This window comes from Idiotropiscis lumnitzeri, chromosome 6 (genome assembly GCF_059441095.1).
Source record: "Idiotropiscis lumnitzeri isolate Australia: NSW breed Sydney's pygmy pipehorse chromosome 6, RoL_Ilum_1.0, whole genome shotgun sequence".
Taxonomy (NCBI): domain Eukaryota; kingdom Metazoa; phylum Chordata; class Actinopteri; order Syngnathiformes; family Syngnathidae; genus Idiotropiscis; species Idiotropiscis lumnitzeri.
In genome coordinates, this window is record NC_142396.1 from 708646 (window position 1) to 726406 (window position 17761).

General features: G+C 46.7%; 1 protein-coding gene across 1 annotated transcript; it reads left to right on the forward strand.

The window, feature by feature from the left end:
• Positions 1–254: 254 nt before the first annotated feature.
• On the forward strand, positions 255–17297 carry LOC148334394 (ATP-binding cassette sub-family C member 10-like). The gene is made up of 24 exons (XM_088299667.1): positions 255–331; positions 1883–2088; positions 2634–2920; positions 3659–4341; positions 5406–5744; positions 5815–6042; positions 6147–6303; positions 6403–6548; positions 6676–6755; positions 7402–7573; positions 8450–8548; positions 8614–8803; positions 9016–9093; positions 9175–9363; positions 9740–9878; positions 10322–10499; positions 11670–12013; positions 12973–13142; positions 13921–14081; positions 14160–14413; positions 15293–15438; positions 15517–15614; positions 15674–15786; positions 16717–17297. The coding sequence occupies exons 2-24, from the start codon at positions 1913–1915 to the stop codon at positions 16886–16888; spliced, it is 4599 nt and encodes a 1532-aa protein (XP_088155793.1). The 5' UTR covers positions 255–331; positions 1883–1912; the 3' UTR covers positions 16889–17297.
• Positions 17298–17761: the final 464 nt, after the last annotated feature.

Sequence of the window (17761 nt, forward strand, 5' to 3'; positions counted from 1 at the left end):
GTGCGTTTAAAAAAAATAATACATTAAGCTTGTGCACGACCGAGCGAATGTTCCGCGTCATCAATGAGCGACAGACTTCCGTCAAAGCCCAATGAGGATTTTTTTTATTTAATTACAAGTTAAATTATTAATTTCACGATCGAATTTGTTCAATTTTATGTGATTGGTAAACTTCTAATGTACGCTAACATATGTGAATTACATTGTTTTAATTAAAACAACCCAAACGTCTGGTTGCGTCATCGATAAGCGACAGATAATTCTGTTATTTAACTTTTATTTCAATTTCACGTCATGGTTGTTTGGCTGACGTGGTTATTCAAGCTCCAAGGTGAGTAACACAAACTTAATATTTAATTGACTTAACGCCTTGTGTTTGCAAACATCGCTATCTTAGAGCTCTGCGTGTTCACTATGAGAGTCCTATCGGTTTGGCACCTTTCCGACATTCGTCCAACTTCTTAATCGGTTTATTTATTAATTAATTTATTTTAGGTAAGTGCCGATATTAATTGCTAAAACACAACAAACGTGCCGTTCGCTCGCTTTAAAACGTTGATGCAAACTTCAGTTTGACATCGATTTCTATCATCTTATTGCAGATGAACGCAGATGAAATTTATGGTATTTCATGAACAGATATTTAAAATAACCGCACTTGCGTCCACGATAGATGTGTATGAAAATAAATAGAAACACAAATGGGCTAAAATTGCAATATTTCATGAGATACCAATTATTTGGTTTTAATTTAACTGGCCAATAATTTCTCTAAATAGGGCCAACACACCGTCATACTCTTAAAAAGGAATGACCTCAGTCAAAATGTGATGGAATAAAACGGTCGTCAAAAATAGTCCTGCAACCACCATAACGTTTGTTAATTTCTAAACGCATAGACTCTGTTGTTGTTTTGTTGTTGTTGTTGTTGTTTAAAAAAAACAATCATCAATTCCATTATTTTGTGGACTCAAAACCAAATTGATTTAATTGACAATAGCTCTCTTTCCACCAGTGGCTATAACATGTTCCATTAGTCTTTTTCCTTTTTGGACCGGGATTCTTCACCTCTGGTCCACCACTAGTCTAAATGCAGTATTTGGATGAATTTTGCTTTGGCAGGAATCAAATTAAGAATATCACTCATTTTCACTACCATGGTGCTGCCATTTTTATATGATACTGCCCTCTGCCGTCGACTGGAATTGACGTCCGAATGCCCTTGTTCTCGAATCACGGTTTACTTGTTTTCTAGGTTTGGTCGAGTGTATTCTTTTTTTTTTTGAGTCTTTAAAAAAAAAAACATTTTTCCTCCTTACATTCATGAGAAAAATATTGCATGTTCATTTTTTCATAGAATTCATTTTTTTTTCTTAAGCTTGTGCTTATGGCGATGACTTGAAATATAATAATAATAATAATAATAATAATAATAATAATAATACACTCAATTTGCAAGCGACTTTCAAGACCCTCAAGGACACTGTACATCAATAAATGCAGTGAAGACCAAACTGCTCAAAGTAAGACGATTTAGAAAATAAAAAAATCTATATTTATTTCAGTTATGCTGTATATCCACACAGAAGAAGGAACGTCAGTTATTTACAAATTGTTGTTTGCTTTATTACACTAACAATTTTTAAAAACAATTACTCAGCATATTAAAAAAGACTAAAACTAATACAAATGAAATAAAAACTAACTATAATGCTAAATCCAAATCTTTTCTTACCCTGATTAGAACACAGCAGGTTTTCTTGCCTTGAATTCCACTTTAAAAAGTATGAGGCACATGTATAAACTGTTGTCATCATCCCCACACCGATCATCTGATGTGAATGCCCTGACATGAACGTCACCCTTTTGTGTTACTTTGTAGATTAAAGATGTGGGCCAGTTAGAGGTCGACATGGCGGGCTTCGGGTCTAAAGCGTTGCTGGCCGAGTTTTGCCACACGGACCAGCGGCGACCGTTCCAGCTGTGGCAGGATGGACACGTGGGCGTCTGTTTCAACCAGCTGGTGCTCGGCGTCCTGCCCCACGCCCTCATGGCCGCCCTCGCTGCCTTCTACGTGGGCGTGGCCAGGCAAGCAAACACTGGGCTCATTGCATTTCTCCGTTAAAGAGACAATTGATTGACGTTAACATTGGCACTTTGATAATCGCTTTGCATGTCAAAATGACATCAGTATTAAAATCAGAAAGTGCACACATGCTGCTCATTCCCTCGTTCACTTTTAAGTCAGTCATGTGAAGGGAAATTGTTGTGTGATGTTTTCCCAAGGTTGAAAGTAGAGATGTCCACGTACATTTTGGGCCCAGTTGGTCCCGTTATTTTGACATTATTTGAGACGTATTTACAATGACTTTGAATGGACAAATTGTGATCGGTCGGACATGCCGGGAGAAAAGGGGGCGTGGCCATAATGCTGATTACCAAAAGACGCTTCTAAACTCTTTTAGTTTTGTATTGATTTCGCCAAAACAAATTGATCAAATTGAAAATGCAGGCTAATATTTTCCTGAAAAAAAGGATACATAGATTAAGCTTGCTTTTGAAAAATGGACCTTCCTGGCTGGATGATCCCTCTAAGTCCCACAATTATTTGACTTTGAATGTTGACATGTCAGGTGCAACCCCGCGTGGTCGGCGCACCCTTGCGGCCGGACGCTGCGTCTGCTAGCGTCGGCGCTGGCGTCGGCGCTGTTTGCCGCCGACTCTGTGCTGGCGGTCGTGGCCCGGCGAGCCGACGTATACCCGGACGCCCTCGCCGGCGTCTTCGGCACTCTGGCCTGGCTGGCCCACATGGGCGCGGTGGCCGCGCTCCCGCCGTGGACGCGGGGGCCTCTGCTGCTCAGCCTGTCCGTGCTTCTGGGCAGCCCACACCTCGTCGTGACCGTCGTCATCTTCCTCCAAAGTATGCAATTTCACACATTATTTCATTACAGTATAATAAGTAAATACTGTACATGTGTCTGATGCACATGTAAATATTTACAATGCAATTTGTGACCCGAGTAAAACTGTAAATTAGATGACTTTTTTCCTGAGGAGAAAAAAATTCCAATCCAGAGCCACAAATCCAATAATTTATGGAAGAAATATGCATTTAGCTTCTCAAATTGTGTGATTTTTTTTTTAAGTAAAAAAAAAAAGATATAATCCTCCCAAAAAATATTTGGTGACTTTTGAGTAACTGCGTAATTTGAGTTTGTTTGTTTTTTTTGCCAAGAATAAGAATAAAAATGTCTAATTTCCCGGTAAAAATTGTTTTTTGAACGTGATGTTGAGTCAATACTCACGTATGGCAAAGTACAGAATTTCATAAATTGTGAGATTTTGTTCAAATGATTTTAAAAGAAATGAATAACTTGTGACATTTGAGTAAATTGATGTTTTATAAAACACATCTGTGCACTCAAAGGTTGCAAATTATTTGACGTAATAATTTGTAATATGTGACTAAAGAAATGTGCATCTTATTATTATTATTATTATTCTTTCTATAATTTACAGATTATAGAATTATCATTTTTTTCCAGAGAAATAAAAAAAAAAAAAGAGAAATTTCCTCAAATTTCACATTTAAAATGTTCATATGGTATACCTGAAAAGTGAAAATTGTTTCTTGATAGTTGGCATTTGGACTATGTAGGAACCACCCCAGTGACGTCAAGCGGACGTCTCCAGTTGGCACGTACAGTTGTGGCCGCCGTCCGGACATTCGCCGTGCCGCTGTACCTCGCAGGTGCGGCGTGTCCGCCGCCACGTGCACAGCAACCCGCGTTGAGCGTCCAAGACGAGGACGACGCGCCGTTGCTTCCCGAGGAGGACACGGGGGAAATGGTGGCAGAGGACGGCAGCGGGTGCTTGTCCCGTCTTTTGTATCTGTGGCTGACACCGCTCCTGCGCCGGGGCCGGCTCGGCGAGCTGGACCGGGCGGCCCGCGTCTACCACCTCCCCCGCGACCTGCGCACCGCCGTTATCCGCCGCCGCTTTCACCAGAGCTGGGCCACGTACCGCTGGGGGGCGGCGCCCGACCCCTGGCCCCGGCCCATCCACGACGTCGGTGAGGAGCTGCCGGAACTGGACGGTGATGTGAGCCTGTTGCGCGTCCTGCACGTGGCCTTTGGGGGGCGCTATTACGCCTTAGGGGTGTTGAAACTGGCGGTCAACATGCTGCGCTTCTGCGGGCCGCTCCTCCTCAGCCTCCTGGTGGGCTTCATGGAGGACCGGGACGCCCCTGTCAGCAGCGGCGCCTGGTGCTGCGCGGCCCTCTTCGCCAGCGCCCTTCTCAGCGCCGTCCTGCAAAATGTCTTTGCCTTCCAAGTGTCCAAGGTGGGTCCATTCGAAATTGTTTAGCCAGGCAGTACAAATGTCATCCATTTAAATAAAGTGCAGTGTTGACCCTGCTTTATTGCGTTCAACTGGTCCTCAAACGTGTATTCCGAAGACATCTGGGCCTCGCAATAAAGACAACTACAGTACTTACTTTTTTTTTTTAAACAAATTTAACACGACCGGTTAACATGATGGCCTCACAGTACAGCGGTGCAGGGTTTGAGTCCTTCCTTCCTTTCTGGAGTTTGCATGTTCTCCCCGTGCCCGCGTGGGTTTCCTTCGGGTACCCCGGTTTCCTCCCACATTCCGGAAACATGCATGGCAGGTCGATTGAACACTCTAAATTGCCCCTCGGTATGAGTGTGAGCGCGGATGGTTGTTTGTCTTTGTGTGCCTTGCGATTGATTGGCCGGCAACCCGTTCAGGGTGTCCCCGCCTACTGGCCGAAGACAGCTGGGATAGGCTCCAGCACCCCCCGCGACCCGAATGAGGAGAAGCCAAAGTGATAATGGATGGATTGTAGTTTTCATTTTTTTGGAGCAAATCGCTCGGGCCCAATCGATTAACCGGCTGACATCATTAAGTCTTTTAAAATCTGCAAATATTGGGCTATTTTTGCCAAATGTTTTTTTATTTATTTGTTTATTTTTTGCATTTTCGTAAATGTTTTTCGAAAAAGGGATCGATAGAGATTTTCTGATTTCTCCATTAATCAACAAAATAATCGACATGATTATAAAAATAACTGATTGTTGGTGGCCTGTTTGTAAAAATGGTATCTTTATTGATAGCGTGAAAGGACCTTTAAAGTAATTTTAATTCATTGATTTCAAAAAATATATATATTAATTGGCCAACAGCTAATTGTTTGCCTCACCCCAAATAATGCTAATAAATCAATTTTCATTTATCTGTGTGAAAAGTTTGTTTTGGGGGAGGGAACTTAGTTCACGTTGAATAAACAAAATTGCCTTCTGTTACCGCCCAGTGTTAGCTTGCTCCATGCTCCTTGCAAGTGTTCTCATTTTGTAATTTCTGCATCGTTGTTGTCCTTGCTTTAGGTGGCGCTGTCGGCCCGCGCCGCCCTGGTGTCGGCCATTTATGGCAAAACGCTGCGGGTGGGCAACGCCGGTCTGGCCCGCCTGGCCTTGGGGGAGGTCGTCAACCTAATGAGTGCCGACACGGACCGCGTGGTCAACTTCTTCAACAGCTTCCACGAGCTGTGGAGCCTCCCCTTTCAGCTCGCCATCGCCCTCTACCTGCTTTACCTGCAAGTGGGCGTGGCCTTCCTGGGTGGGCTGGGCTTGGCCCTGCTGCTGGTACCCTTGAACAAGTTCCTGGCGACTTGCATCGTCCGCAACAATCAGCACATGCTGCGCCACAAGGACACCCGCGTCAAGGTGAGCTCTCCTTCCAAACGGCCGGAAAAGCGCTTGACAGCCGTCCCGATACTTTTGGTGTTGCTCCCAGCTGATGACGGAGATCCTGCTGGGGATCCGTGTCATCAAGTTCTACGGCTGGGAGGCCCACTTTGCTCGTAAGGTGTGGCAAAGTCGTGGCGGTGAGCTGTCGCACCTCAAGGCCGTCAAGTACCTGGATGCCATGTGCGTGTACACGTGGGCCGCGCTGCCCGTGCTCATCTCCATCCTCACCTTCCTCACCTACGTGCTCCTGGGACACCAGCTCACTGCAGCCAAGGCAAGCGCAACAACAAGAATTGCTGGAATACGATTCACGGCCCGCGTGCGTGCATGCGTAGACAACGGGGTGCTGTTGACCGAAAGTTCCTCTTCCTCTTGCAGGTTTTCACCACGTTGGCTCTGGTGGGAATGCTGATCGTCCCTCTCAACGCCTTCCCGTGGGTGCTGAACGGTATTCTGGAAGCCAAGGTGTCACTGGAGCGCATCCAGCGCTTCTTCAGACTCGCCAACCGCAATCTGCAGGCCTACTACGCCCTCGGTAAGCCCCGCCTCTCGCACCGTCACATGAATTTCATCTCTGCAAAAAAAAAGTAAGATCACCGCTGTCGTCATGTGGTGTCGAATGTTTCATCGGCAGTGTGGCCCGAAGACAACCAGACGGCGGTGCTGTTGAATGAGGGCACGTTCAGTTGGGAGGGGCCGCAGGTGGTCGCTGAAGCGGAAGACGGCGCCCCCGTTGGACACCTGCTGCTCCTGCACAGCCTCAATCTCAACATAAGAAAGGTGCCCACACACAAGACATCCTACTGCCTTCTGGCTCCGTTGCCATGACGACGCGTGCGTGTGTGTGTGTGTGTGTGTGTGTGTGCGTGCGTGCGTGCGTGTGTGTTTTGTTATTTTTTTTCACCAGGGCTCCCTAACCGTGGTGGTCGGGAAGGTGGGTTGCGGCAAGAGCTCCCTGCTGGCCGCCATCGTCGGAGAACTCAACAGGTGAAGCAACGGCACAAAAGCCAAAGATAAAGCAAAAAGTTTTCTATTTGAAAAGTTTTTATTTCATTGTTCAGCTTTATATTTTTTAAGGCGTATCTTACAAACTGCTGCAACCATTTATTATTCTTATTAAAATAAGCAACCCTTCACAAATCTTGTTGTGTTCCTCTCGTTACAGCGCGTCATCCGACATAAGATTGGCAAAATGAATAATTGCACGTTTATTCTGGAATGATCGCAAAAACATTGGCGTGAATTATTGCTCGTTATTTTAAGAAACAACTTTACTGACAATATTGTAAAATAAAATTGGTTTCATTACAATTGGTTGTTTGTTGAGAAATAATGCAATTCAAATCATGAATTCCTTTTTTAAAAAGTATTCCACATGCAAGTTCGGTCAAAATATCCTTTTTTTTTTTTTTTAAATGTCAAAATAACTAAATGACATAGTTAGATATGAAATCAAATGGTCGTGAATTCTTATTTTATTTTCAAGAAATTCTTCATCTTATTTATTTATTTTAAATCAAATGTTTTTTGTTTAGTTTTTGTCTGTTTCCCAACCGCGCTGGCAGGCTTGAGGCGCCTGCCAGCGCGGTGATGCCTTCAGGGCCTGACGCATGTGTATGTGCTCCCTGCGCAGGCACAGCGGCGTGGTGTACGTGGCGCATCGCGAGCGCGGCCTCGGCCTGGCGGCGCAGGAGCCGTGGCTCCAGCACGCGTCCGTGCGTGACAACATCCTGTTCGGCAAAAGCTACGACGCGTCCTTCTACCGGGCCGTGGTGGAGGCCTGCGCTCTCGCCGACGACCTCGCCGTACGTTGCCCGCATCAATTGCAATCTTTGAAAAACCACTACCATACCGGGTTGCCATGATTAAGGTATTGTTTAGAAATAAAACAAAAATAATAATTACATTTAGAAAAACAAATACATATCTCTTAAAGGGGAAGTCTACCCAGAAATGTCCATGACAATATATTAAGTATTGTTTAATAAAGCCAAGTCATCTTTTTTGCAAAACAGAAAATAACTGCATTTGAAATGAACCCCGAAAGCTCATCTGATATTAATTGACAAAAATGAAAATGAGGGGCATTTTTGTTCATTTTATAGACGTAAGATGTCGTTTCAGTTTTCGTTTCTTTTTTTTTTTTTAAGTATTTTGGTTTGTATTTCATAATTCACAAAAATGTTACTTTTGGTAATTTTGTTCATTTCTGTTCGGTGTTTCCGTGTATACAATCTCATTACCCTAACGCCATAATACATGGGTGTCAAACACTGGCCTGCGGGCCGAACTTGGCCCGTGAGGCTAGACCGAATGACTACTATATCATTTTACATGATAATAGTAGCATTCAAAATAATAATAGTCATTTTTAAAATGAAGCATTGTATTACTTTAATAAAACCACTTCTCAATAAAAAAAAAAATCAGCATTTATATTGTTTTTAAAAAATGAAATGCTGGCTCGCGGCTTTGTTCAAGTTTTCCTTTTCGGCCCACTGTGTATTTGAGTTGGACACCCCTGCCTTAGTGCATCATTCAATATTTTTTTTCAATTTTCATACTTTTCACTCAGTTGTAGCACATTTCAGTACAACGTCCGGTGGTAAGAATTCACACACATTTTCCCCAGAAATCACAATTTGAAGTTATTCCAAATACTGTGTTGTGCTTTGCGCTAGACTTTGCCCGACGGCGACCGCACAGAAGTGGGCGAGAACGGCGTCAGGCTGAGCGGAGGCCAGAAAGCCCGAGTGGCTCTCGCCAGGGCCGTTTACATGGTGAGGCGCGATGGATTTCATTCAGCAACAAATGTCCACCATTACTGGGATGTCTGCGCGCGCAGGACAAAGACGTGTACCTCCTGGACGACCCGCTGGCGGCGGTGGACGCCCAGGTGGCTCGTCTCCTCATGCGCAAGTGCATCCTGGAGCAGCTGGCGGGAAAGACCCGAATTCTTTGCACGCACCGCTTGGAGTTGGTGGACGCCGCCGACGCGGTCCTCCTCATGGACAACGGCACCATCGTCAACGCCGGTAAATTCGGCTGCTTTTTGTTCAATCGAGTCAAGTTGACTCGAGTCGTCGTTCACATTCGGTTTGCATCTGACGCCTAGAACTTAAAAAAGGCGCACAACAGCGAAGACTGACTGATCAGCGCCATTTTTATTTGTAGCCAACAAAAGGCCGATGAATGTCGGTGCGAGAGAGGCCAAATTGTGACCGAGCGCTCTCGTTGTCGTCTTCAGGTTCGCCGGCGGAAATCCTTCCTTTGCTCCAAGCTGAACCTACTCGAGCCAACAAGGAGCTTGACTGCAAAGAAAAAGGTGCGATGAAAGCATCGTCGTCCGTCTTGCATACGTTCTGCGACTGTTTGGTTGTGACGGTGGCTCCTTTCGTGTGAGCAGAAGGTGAGAATGAAGAAGAGGAAGAAACTTCCTTGCGAGAGCTTCGTCTGGACGATGACGATGACGACCGTTCGGCTTTGGAGAAGAAGCAGGCAGGAAGCCTTTCGTGGGAAGTGTACCACGCCTACTGGGCGGCGGTGGGCGGAGTCCTGGCCACCTTCATTTTGACGTTGCTCCTTGCCATGCAAGGTTTGCGTCCACTTTCACGTTCACCTTCCAAGCCTCGAGGTTTTCCAGTTTTGTTGTAACAGTTTCAGACTATGATTATGATATTTATATTCGTGTCTACCACGATTGTTATCGTTTTGGAATTTCAATTAGAATTTCTTTTTTTTTTTTTTTATTGAGTTAGTTTTAATTTGCTTTCAGGGCCGATTTGTTAGTTTTTATTAGTTTTAGTTTGTTCAAAAAAGACTTGGCTTTAATTTGGTTTTAGGATTAGTCTTCGTATTTTATGTTCAAGATTTATGAAAAAAGACCATGGTCACTATGGGCAAATTTTTTTTTTTTTTTTTTTAACTGTAAGTGCAAGTGTCAGTGTTGATTGTGGTGTGTTGTGCCGCAGCCTCCAAGAACGCGTCGGACTGGTGGTTGTCTCACTGGATCTCGGCGCTGAAGAGCAACTCTTCCACCGGGAGCAACCGTTCCCTCTGCGGCTCGTCGACTTCTCCTCGCCTGTTGCTGTTCTCAAGTGGGAGTTTAATGTGAGCACAGCCGAGGGCTTTTTGGGGATGTTTTTTTAAATGACTCTTTTCAAAGGTCCATTAAAGTGAGTGGCGGCTTAGCTAAAATTGGAAAATATGTCTTGGTATTATATTAGGGATGGAAAGAAAATTGCATTTGTGCAGCATTTGTCAGCCAACTAAGGTTCATTCAAACTCAAACACAGTTTTTGTATTGAACAGCAAGAGCGCCTGTGCTATGACAATATTACGGTCACTCGGCGACCCCGTACCAAGTGTTGCGTTTATAAACCCGGAAACCTCAGCACTCAAAGGACCCTGACATGATAATTCAAGTGTTTGTTTTTGTTTTCGTTAGCGCAGTAATTTTTAATATAATAATCGTGATGTCCATACGCGACTTAACTGCCCATGAATGGAAGAAAAAAAAATCGAGAAATGATCTGGAATGTCCCCCCCCCCAGGTTTCCTTTGTCGCCGGCGCCTGCGCCGAGCATCGAGGTGCACTTCTACCTGGCCGTGTACGGCGCCATCGCGGGGGCCAACAGCATCTTCACCGCCCTGCGAGCTTTCCTCTTCGCCTACGGCGCTCTCTGCGCCGCCGCCGCCATCCACGACCGACTCCTGGATCGCGTCGTCAAGGTGACTGCGATCTGTTCCCTCCTTCGCAACTGCGATCCGATAAGTATGACAAACATGGAAAGAAAGATGAAATCAGGTCGCAACGAGGGGGGCGGGGTTTCTCAAAGTGAAGTGGTGTACTCTTGTGCGCTATTGTGGCGCAACGCCAACGGGGAGACACACGACAGAGAGCGAAACGGCAACACACGAAACAGAATCTCAAACATAACATGAGGTGTACCTCGAATCCTGACTTTCCTGGTGCACCGAACAAATTAAGTGTCAGGTAAATGACCTGATGATCCTAAACACGAATGAAAAGTGGCGAGACGAACGACTGGCTCAGAACTAAAATGTGCTCTACACAAAAGGCTGGAAGGAAACACACACACAAAAAGGATTAGGGACTGACTGGCACACCGGACAACACACAACACGACACGACATAGCCAGCCAGCCTTTGGTTTTTGTGGGGGTTTTTTTTATTGTTTTTTTTAAACTGTTGCAGGTTGAGCACCTAAAAGCAATCGGTCCCGCTCCCCAGCACTGAATGAGCAGCTGAGCTGGAATCAGGGGGGACCAATAAGGAAAGAGTCGGGGGAGAGGTCTCGTGAAAAAAAACTAAAAACTTAGCGGCCACAATTTACCGTAACAGGACAAACTTTTTGCCACCATCATTTTTATTGAAATCAAGGTTATTGTCGTCAACGACAGCCAACGAAAAAACAAAAGCATCTTCCTTAACTAAGTCAAATAAAAACGAGTGCTTTCCAAAGAAAAAGAACTAACTGCTGCTACATTTGTTGTTTAGAAAATGAACTACGACGAAATATAAGTACAAAGTAATTATAGTGAAAAGTCTTTCATTTTTGTCAATAATATCAGACGTGAGCTTTCAAGCTTCATTGTTAAAAGTATTTATTTGGGCATTACTGAATGGCTGTACAGACGAAGGAAGGTCAAACAATCATTTGGGAATTTATTTAAAAACTAAAACTAATGCTAAAACCAATAAAAAAATCCCCAACTAATCAAACCAAACAAACCTCCTCTAAAACAAATTAAACTCACCGAGTTTGAGAAAACCAAGTCAAAACTAAATCAAAACTATCTCTCTGTCAAAAAAACGTTTCTGTGCTGCCGATGCGTATGGACTGCTGTGTATAGTGACGGAGTGGCTCGTGAACGCAGGCCACGGTGAGCTTCTTTGACACGACGCCGTTGGGTCACATCCTCAATCGCTTCTCGTCGGACGTGTACAGCGTGGACGACAGCCTGCCCTTCGTGTTCAACATCCTGCTGGCCAACGTGTTCGCTCTGCTGGGCACGTTGGTCGTGATGAGTTTGGCACTGCCCTGGCTGCTGCTGGCGCTGCCCCCTTTGGCGCTGCTCTACCTGCGCACGCAGTCCTTCTACCGGCATACGTCCCGCGAGCTCAAGCGGCTGTGCAGCGTCACACTCTCGCCCGTCTACTCGCACTTCTCGGAGACGCTCGCCGGCCTCGCCACCATTCGGGCCAGTCGGAGCTGCGCCAGGTAAGTGCTGTTAAAAAAAAGAAAAAAAATCAACTCGCCAGAGTCACAGTCCTTTCACACTCAGCAGCTGATGTGGAAAAACTTCAGAAACTTTTTTGCTCAGCAGGCCAGATCTGACTGTCAGTAGTAATGGAAGGAAATTCCGTGTTTTCAACAAGTCTTGCGAAAACAACAAGGGCCCCAAAACAGAACCCCGTGGAACACCATACAACAAAATGACAGACGAGGCAAACACAAAAGGTCCTGCCGGCCAAATCGGATCTAAACCACTCTAGAGGTGTAAACGAGCCAGAAGAATTTGGTGGTCCACCGTGTCGAACGCTGCAGTTCAATCCAACAAGACAAGACACGCCATCGCCAGCGTCGTTTGTCAGGAGGAGATCACTCAAAACTCGTAGCAGGTGAAACCTGACTGGAAGACCTCCGTGACATCGTGTTCATCCAAGAAAGATTTTAACCGCACGGACACCGACTTTTCCGCAATTTTAGAACTAAAAGACAATCTGGAAATGGGTCTAAAATTCGACAGCACGTCTTGATCATGGTCAAAAGCGATTTGTCAATAGTCGGGAGCTCCTCCTTAAAGAAGTGAGGAGGAACGGAGTCATAAGGGGAGACCGATGGCTTATTCTGGCAAACGACATCCTCCGAAAATGACAACGAGACCGCCCCGACCAAATTCAACAAGAGAGCTCAAATTAGAAACCTAAACTGGGAACATTCCTTATAAAAAACGAATATTCTCAAACTGCAGTAACTCACACGGTCAGGTAATGATTTTTGAATGATTTTAACCGTGTTTATTGATTTTGGTTTCAATATCAGTCAACTTAGTGGTGGTGATCCTTTTTTTTTTTCCTATAATTGCCCAGCCTTTAGGGAAAAAAAGTGCAAAAAAGCGTCACTACTCGATAAGATCCCGAACGAAGCGGTGCCAGCTGTTTTGTGTGTGCCGGCAGGTTTGAGGAGGAAAGCGTGCGTCGCTTGGACAAGAACCAGCGCTGTTTGTTCCTCAGCAACGCCGCCATGCAGTGGTTGGACATCCGTCTGCAGCTCATCGGTGTCGCCGTGGTGACCGGCCTTGCCGCCGTGGCCGTTGTCCAGCACCGCTTCCATGTGGTCGACCCCGGTGAGTGGGCGGGCGGTGGGAGGGGCTTACCCGCTTCAAATACCTTCACCGCTAGATTGTAACTTCGCTTTGAGGTGGATTCGTTCCGCTCCCGTGATGTCAGTCGCTCTGTTTGGCTTTTGACTCGCCATTGTTTTGGTGGTTTTTGGTTTCCTACTGTTTTAATGGCATTGCTTTATTGTACCGGCTTACAAATTTTGTTCCATGAGCAGCACTTTGTATGCGGCCGTGATTGTTTTAAAGCTCCACTTTGCAGGTTTTTGACTTTCTAATCACTACTGCCACCTGCGGCCCAAAAATGAAATTGCACACTCATTCCTTCGTGTCACCGTTTTGCTTTTTCTGGTCTTCCTCGGAGACACTGGGGTTGTCTCGGGTGTGCGTTTGTAGAATCCGTTCTGGCGACGCAATAGCTTCTGGTTGCGACTCGGAGACGACGAGAACGCGCATGACGTCGCATCCGCAGTGAGAGAGAGTGGCCAATTTGAACCCGATTTGAGGCTTGAAAGAAGAGCCAGTGTTAATCTGCTCTTTTGAAGACGTGTGAGTCATAAACGATCAAAAAGATTTTTCGGGGCAAAATCTTGCAGAGTTCAGCTTTTTGAGTTTCACGATGCCGAGAATACGTCAACGTTTCATCAACAAATCTCCAGCCGGCAAAAAGCATCAAATGGGTCGCTCGGGTTTTCGTAATGAGCCACTAAAAGTCATAAGTCAGGCTACCGGCGTGTAGCGACGCGCAGACGGTGTGGTGACATGTATCGTGCTCGTATTGCAGGCCTGGTGGGTTTGTCGCTGTCGTACGCGCTGTCCGTCACCTCGCTGCTGTCGGGCGTCATCGCCGCGTTCACGCAGACCGAGATGCAGCTGGTGAGCGTGGAGCGAGCTCACGAATATTCCAGCCAGCTCCCGGCGGAACCTCAGCAGCAGAACCCGCAGGTGCGCCGGCGCGAAACCTGCAACCGTCACCGGAGCCGGCGGGCGCGCCTCACGGGTCGCTCTGGTCCTGATTTTCAGCTGCCGCCATCCTGGCCCCAGCGCGGAAGCGTGGAGTTCCGCCATGTGGTCTTGGTGTACAGGGAAGGTCTTCCCAACGCATTGGACGACGTCAGCTTGGTGGTGCGCGCCGGTGAGAAAGTGGGCATCGTGGGCCGCACGGGCTCGGGCAAGTCGTCCTTGTTCGCGGCGCTCTTCCGCATGGTGGAGGTGCGTCGGGGCGAGATCCTCCTGGACGGGCTGGACGTCGGCAGCGTGGGTCTCCAGCAGCTCAGGTGACCTTTTGACAAATCACCACTAAAATCTGGGATAGTCATCACATAGAATGTTTGGACGTGCCAATGTACAGAGGTCAAAGGTCAAGCTCACAGCAAGATCATATGTGTCCCACACACAAAAAAAACATTTTTTTTTTAAATTGAATGACTAAAAACCAGTCGGCCAGAGAAGTGAATTTGTTGTTGCCCGTGAGCCATGATTGATCTTGAACCTGCCTCAGGTCAAAGGTCAAGGTCTAACCTGAAATTGCTACAAACCACATGGAGCGTCACATCAAAATGCAGCACAACAAAAAGTCTCCCAATTCTTATTAACTTGGAAATGAGCACCAAATCAAAACCACAAATTACACGTGTGCACTTTCTTGAGCACGTTCACGTGATAATTACCCAAAAATGTGCTTTTCATGGTCTGAAAATGCTTCCGTGCTTGTTGGAATGACAAATTTGGAGTGACGCTAAAACGAAGCCTCATGAAGCACTTGATCATTTTTTACTCCACTAGATGACGCTGTTGGTTTCAAAATCAATGTAGCGAACCCAGGCAGACAACGTACTGATGTTCCACAGCGGTCTTTATTCCTTCTAGGTGGACACAACCGTCAGAGCTGCAGCATGAAACAAACGAGAATGAACATCAATGAGAAAAATAACGTCACAACAAACAAAGCATGCTTCTCAGAGCTTTAAAAAAATGTCATTGCTCTGAAACGCTCCAGTCGAGGCGTGACCAACCACGTTGCGTCATAGCTCAGGTTAAAAGTCTCCATGAGGCTTTTGCTTTGATCTTAAAGACTTTGTCCAGATGTTCTTGCACGATGCCATGGTAACCTCCAAGTGCGTTTCTGAATCGGACGGTCCGTTTGCCTCCTTCAGGTCCAGGCTGGCCATCATTCCTCAGGACCCTTTCCTGTTCAGCGGGACCATCCGAGAGAACCTGGACCCCTGCGGGCGGCACCACGACCGGCAGCTTCTCGAGGTCCTGGACCAGTGTCACCTCGGCTCAGTGGTCGACGCCATGGGTGAGGGACGGCGTTCACTTCTATGGAATGAGAAAGTTTTTGGGATTGACGAAGCGCTTTTTTGTGTGCGCGCGACAGGTGGTCTGGATGCCGAGCTTCGGGACCGAGGCCGGACCTTCTCTCTGGGCCAGCGGCAGCTGCTGTGTCTGTCGCGAGCGCTGCTCACTCAGGCCAAGGTCAGATGGCAATCCTCCGCTCGCGCTTGGCGCCGCTGATGACGACCGCTTCTGCGCAGGTTCTGTGTGTGGACGAGGCCACGGCCAGCGTGGACCGCAAGACGGACCAACTGCTGCAGAAGACCATCGCCGAAAGGTTCCGTCACCAGACGGTCCTCACCATTGCGCATAGGTCGGTGTGTGTGCGTGCGCTACGTTGAGGCAAGAGGGTTCAGGAAGTACAAAAAAGGGACATTTGGACGGGAGGTGAAAAAAATGTCAGCAGAGTTAAGACAGAAGGGAAGGGAAAAGGTGGTCAAAAGGAGTGAAGATAGTGACCAATGAAATCGGACCAAAAGCAGCGGCGGGCCGTGCGCTTCACGTGTCGGCCTTCAGTGAAGTTCCACTTGGTCCCCGGCTGGACGAATAAGACACTGACGCAGCACTGAGCGAGTGTTGGTCGACCGAGCTTCTCTTGAAAAGTCCGTCTTAAAATTGGCCTCGCAAGTGCAGTTCAATCCACACTTTTCCTTCCTTCGGCCATTGTGGTTTCAAAAAAGCAAAAAATATATTTGGGATTTTCGAACGGTCGCCCGTTACGACGTTCAGGCGCGTTGATTCCGCCTAGCGCTGCCCCCTCACGAGTGAGTATCCAATCACAAAACGCCTTCATCACCTTCAGCGTAAGGCCAGCGAGAAAGCCATACGGTCAACAAATCGTGATCTGATTGGCGCCCGCACGATTGTATCGGAAGGCCTCGGACGAATAGTGTGTGCTCCTGCTATTTTGAAATCCGCCTGGCAACACGAGCTGGCTGCATTCTGATTGGATGAAAACGCATCACTAGGATGCATCATATGAGATCAACGTGAAGAATATGATCATCATTTCTTGATTATGTCAGGCCAGCAGAGAAGGCCGGGAAGGCCTTGACCGCCCGCCACTGCCAAAAAGCTGTGGGAGGTGAAAAATGACAAAAGGTGTGAGCAAACATATTGGGACACCTAAAGAGAGAAAATGTTGACTTTGGACAAAAGTGGCCACGCGTTTGCATCCTTGTCCGAATACTTGTGGACTTGACTGTAATGTGCGTGCGTGCGTTTGTCTGCTTGCACGCTTCAGGATCAACACGATCATGGACTGCGAGCGCGTGCTGGTGTTGCACGCCGGGAAGGTGGTGGACTTCGACACACCGGCGGCTCTGTGCCGGAAGGACGACTCGCTCTTCCGGCGGCTCGTCAGCAGGGAGGGAGACCAACGCTTTGACGGCAACCGCGCCGTTCACTTTGATTGACGTCGCCGGACGTTCGCATTTGTACGACGTGGAGCCTTGAGTTACCTGTGCCCCAACCTCAAGTTTTTTGTTTTGTTTTTTTTATGTTAAGAGCTGTCGTTTGGGATGTTTTGTTTTGTTTTGTTGTTTTTTTTGCAGAAGTATAACGCATTCTTGTGAAATTACGGAAATTTGTCACATTGTCCAGACGCTTAGCGGTACTGAAAGGTTGTTCCAATATGCTACGTCATTTCTAATGTTACAAATTTCTAAATCCTAACATCATTTTGGCCGCTCACCAAGAATCATGACGGCCTCGCAAGTGGATTTGTCCCGAAACCGGTCGGGCCGAGGAACGAGGAAACGGCTGAAAATAAACACGAGGGTGTCCTGCCTGATGTGGCGTTCGATATAAAAAGTGTCTTCCCAAGTATTTTCCTGAGCACTTCTTTCGCACCACAAAATTCTCATCACTCATGTACATCTGCAACTTTTTTTCTTCATTTTTTGTTGGCATGATCAGAACTTCGGTTTGCATGAAAATCACAAATCTTTCAAATTACCATTTGTCATTTGTCATTATGCACACCTCTTCTCCTGTACAGGGTCGCAGGAGGGTGCCGGAGCCTATCCCAGCTGACTACGGGCGAAAGGCGCACTACACCCTGAACTGGTCGCCAGCCAGTCACAGGGCAGACATAGACTTCGTCACCGAGTGGGAACTGAATCCACGCTGCCCGCACACAAGTCGGGCGAGTGGACCACTACACCATCAGTGACACAATTTACAATTTAATTCTCATTAATTAATTTTTTTTTTTTTTTATAGGACGAGTGTGTTATTCTGGCCGCGTTTTAGCGAGTTTTCCCACACGACGGTGTTGTTTTCGTTAA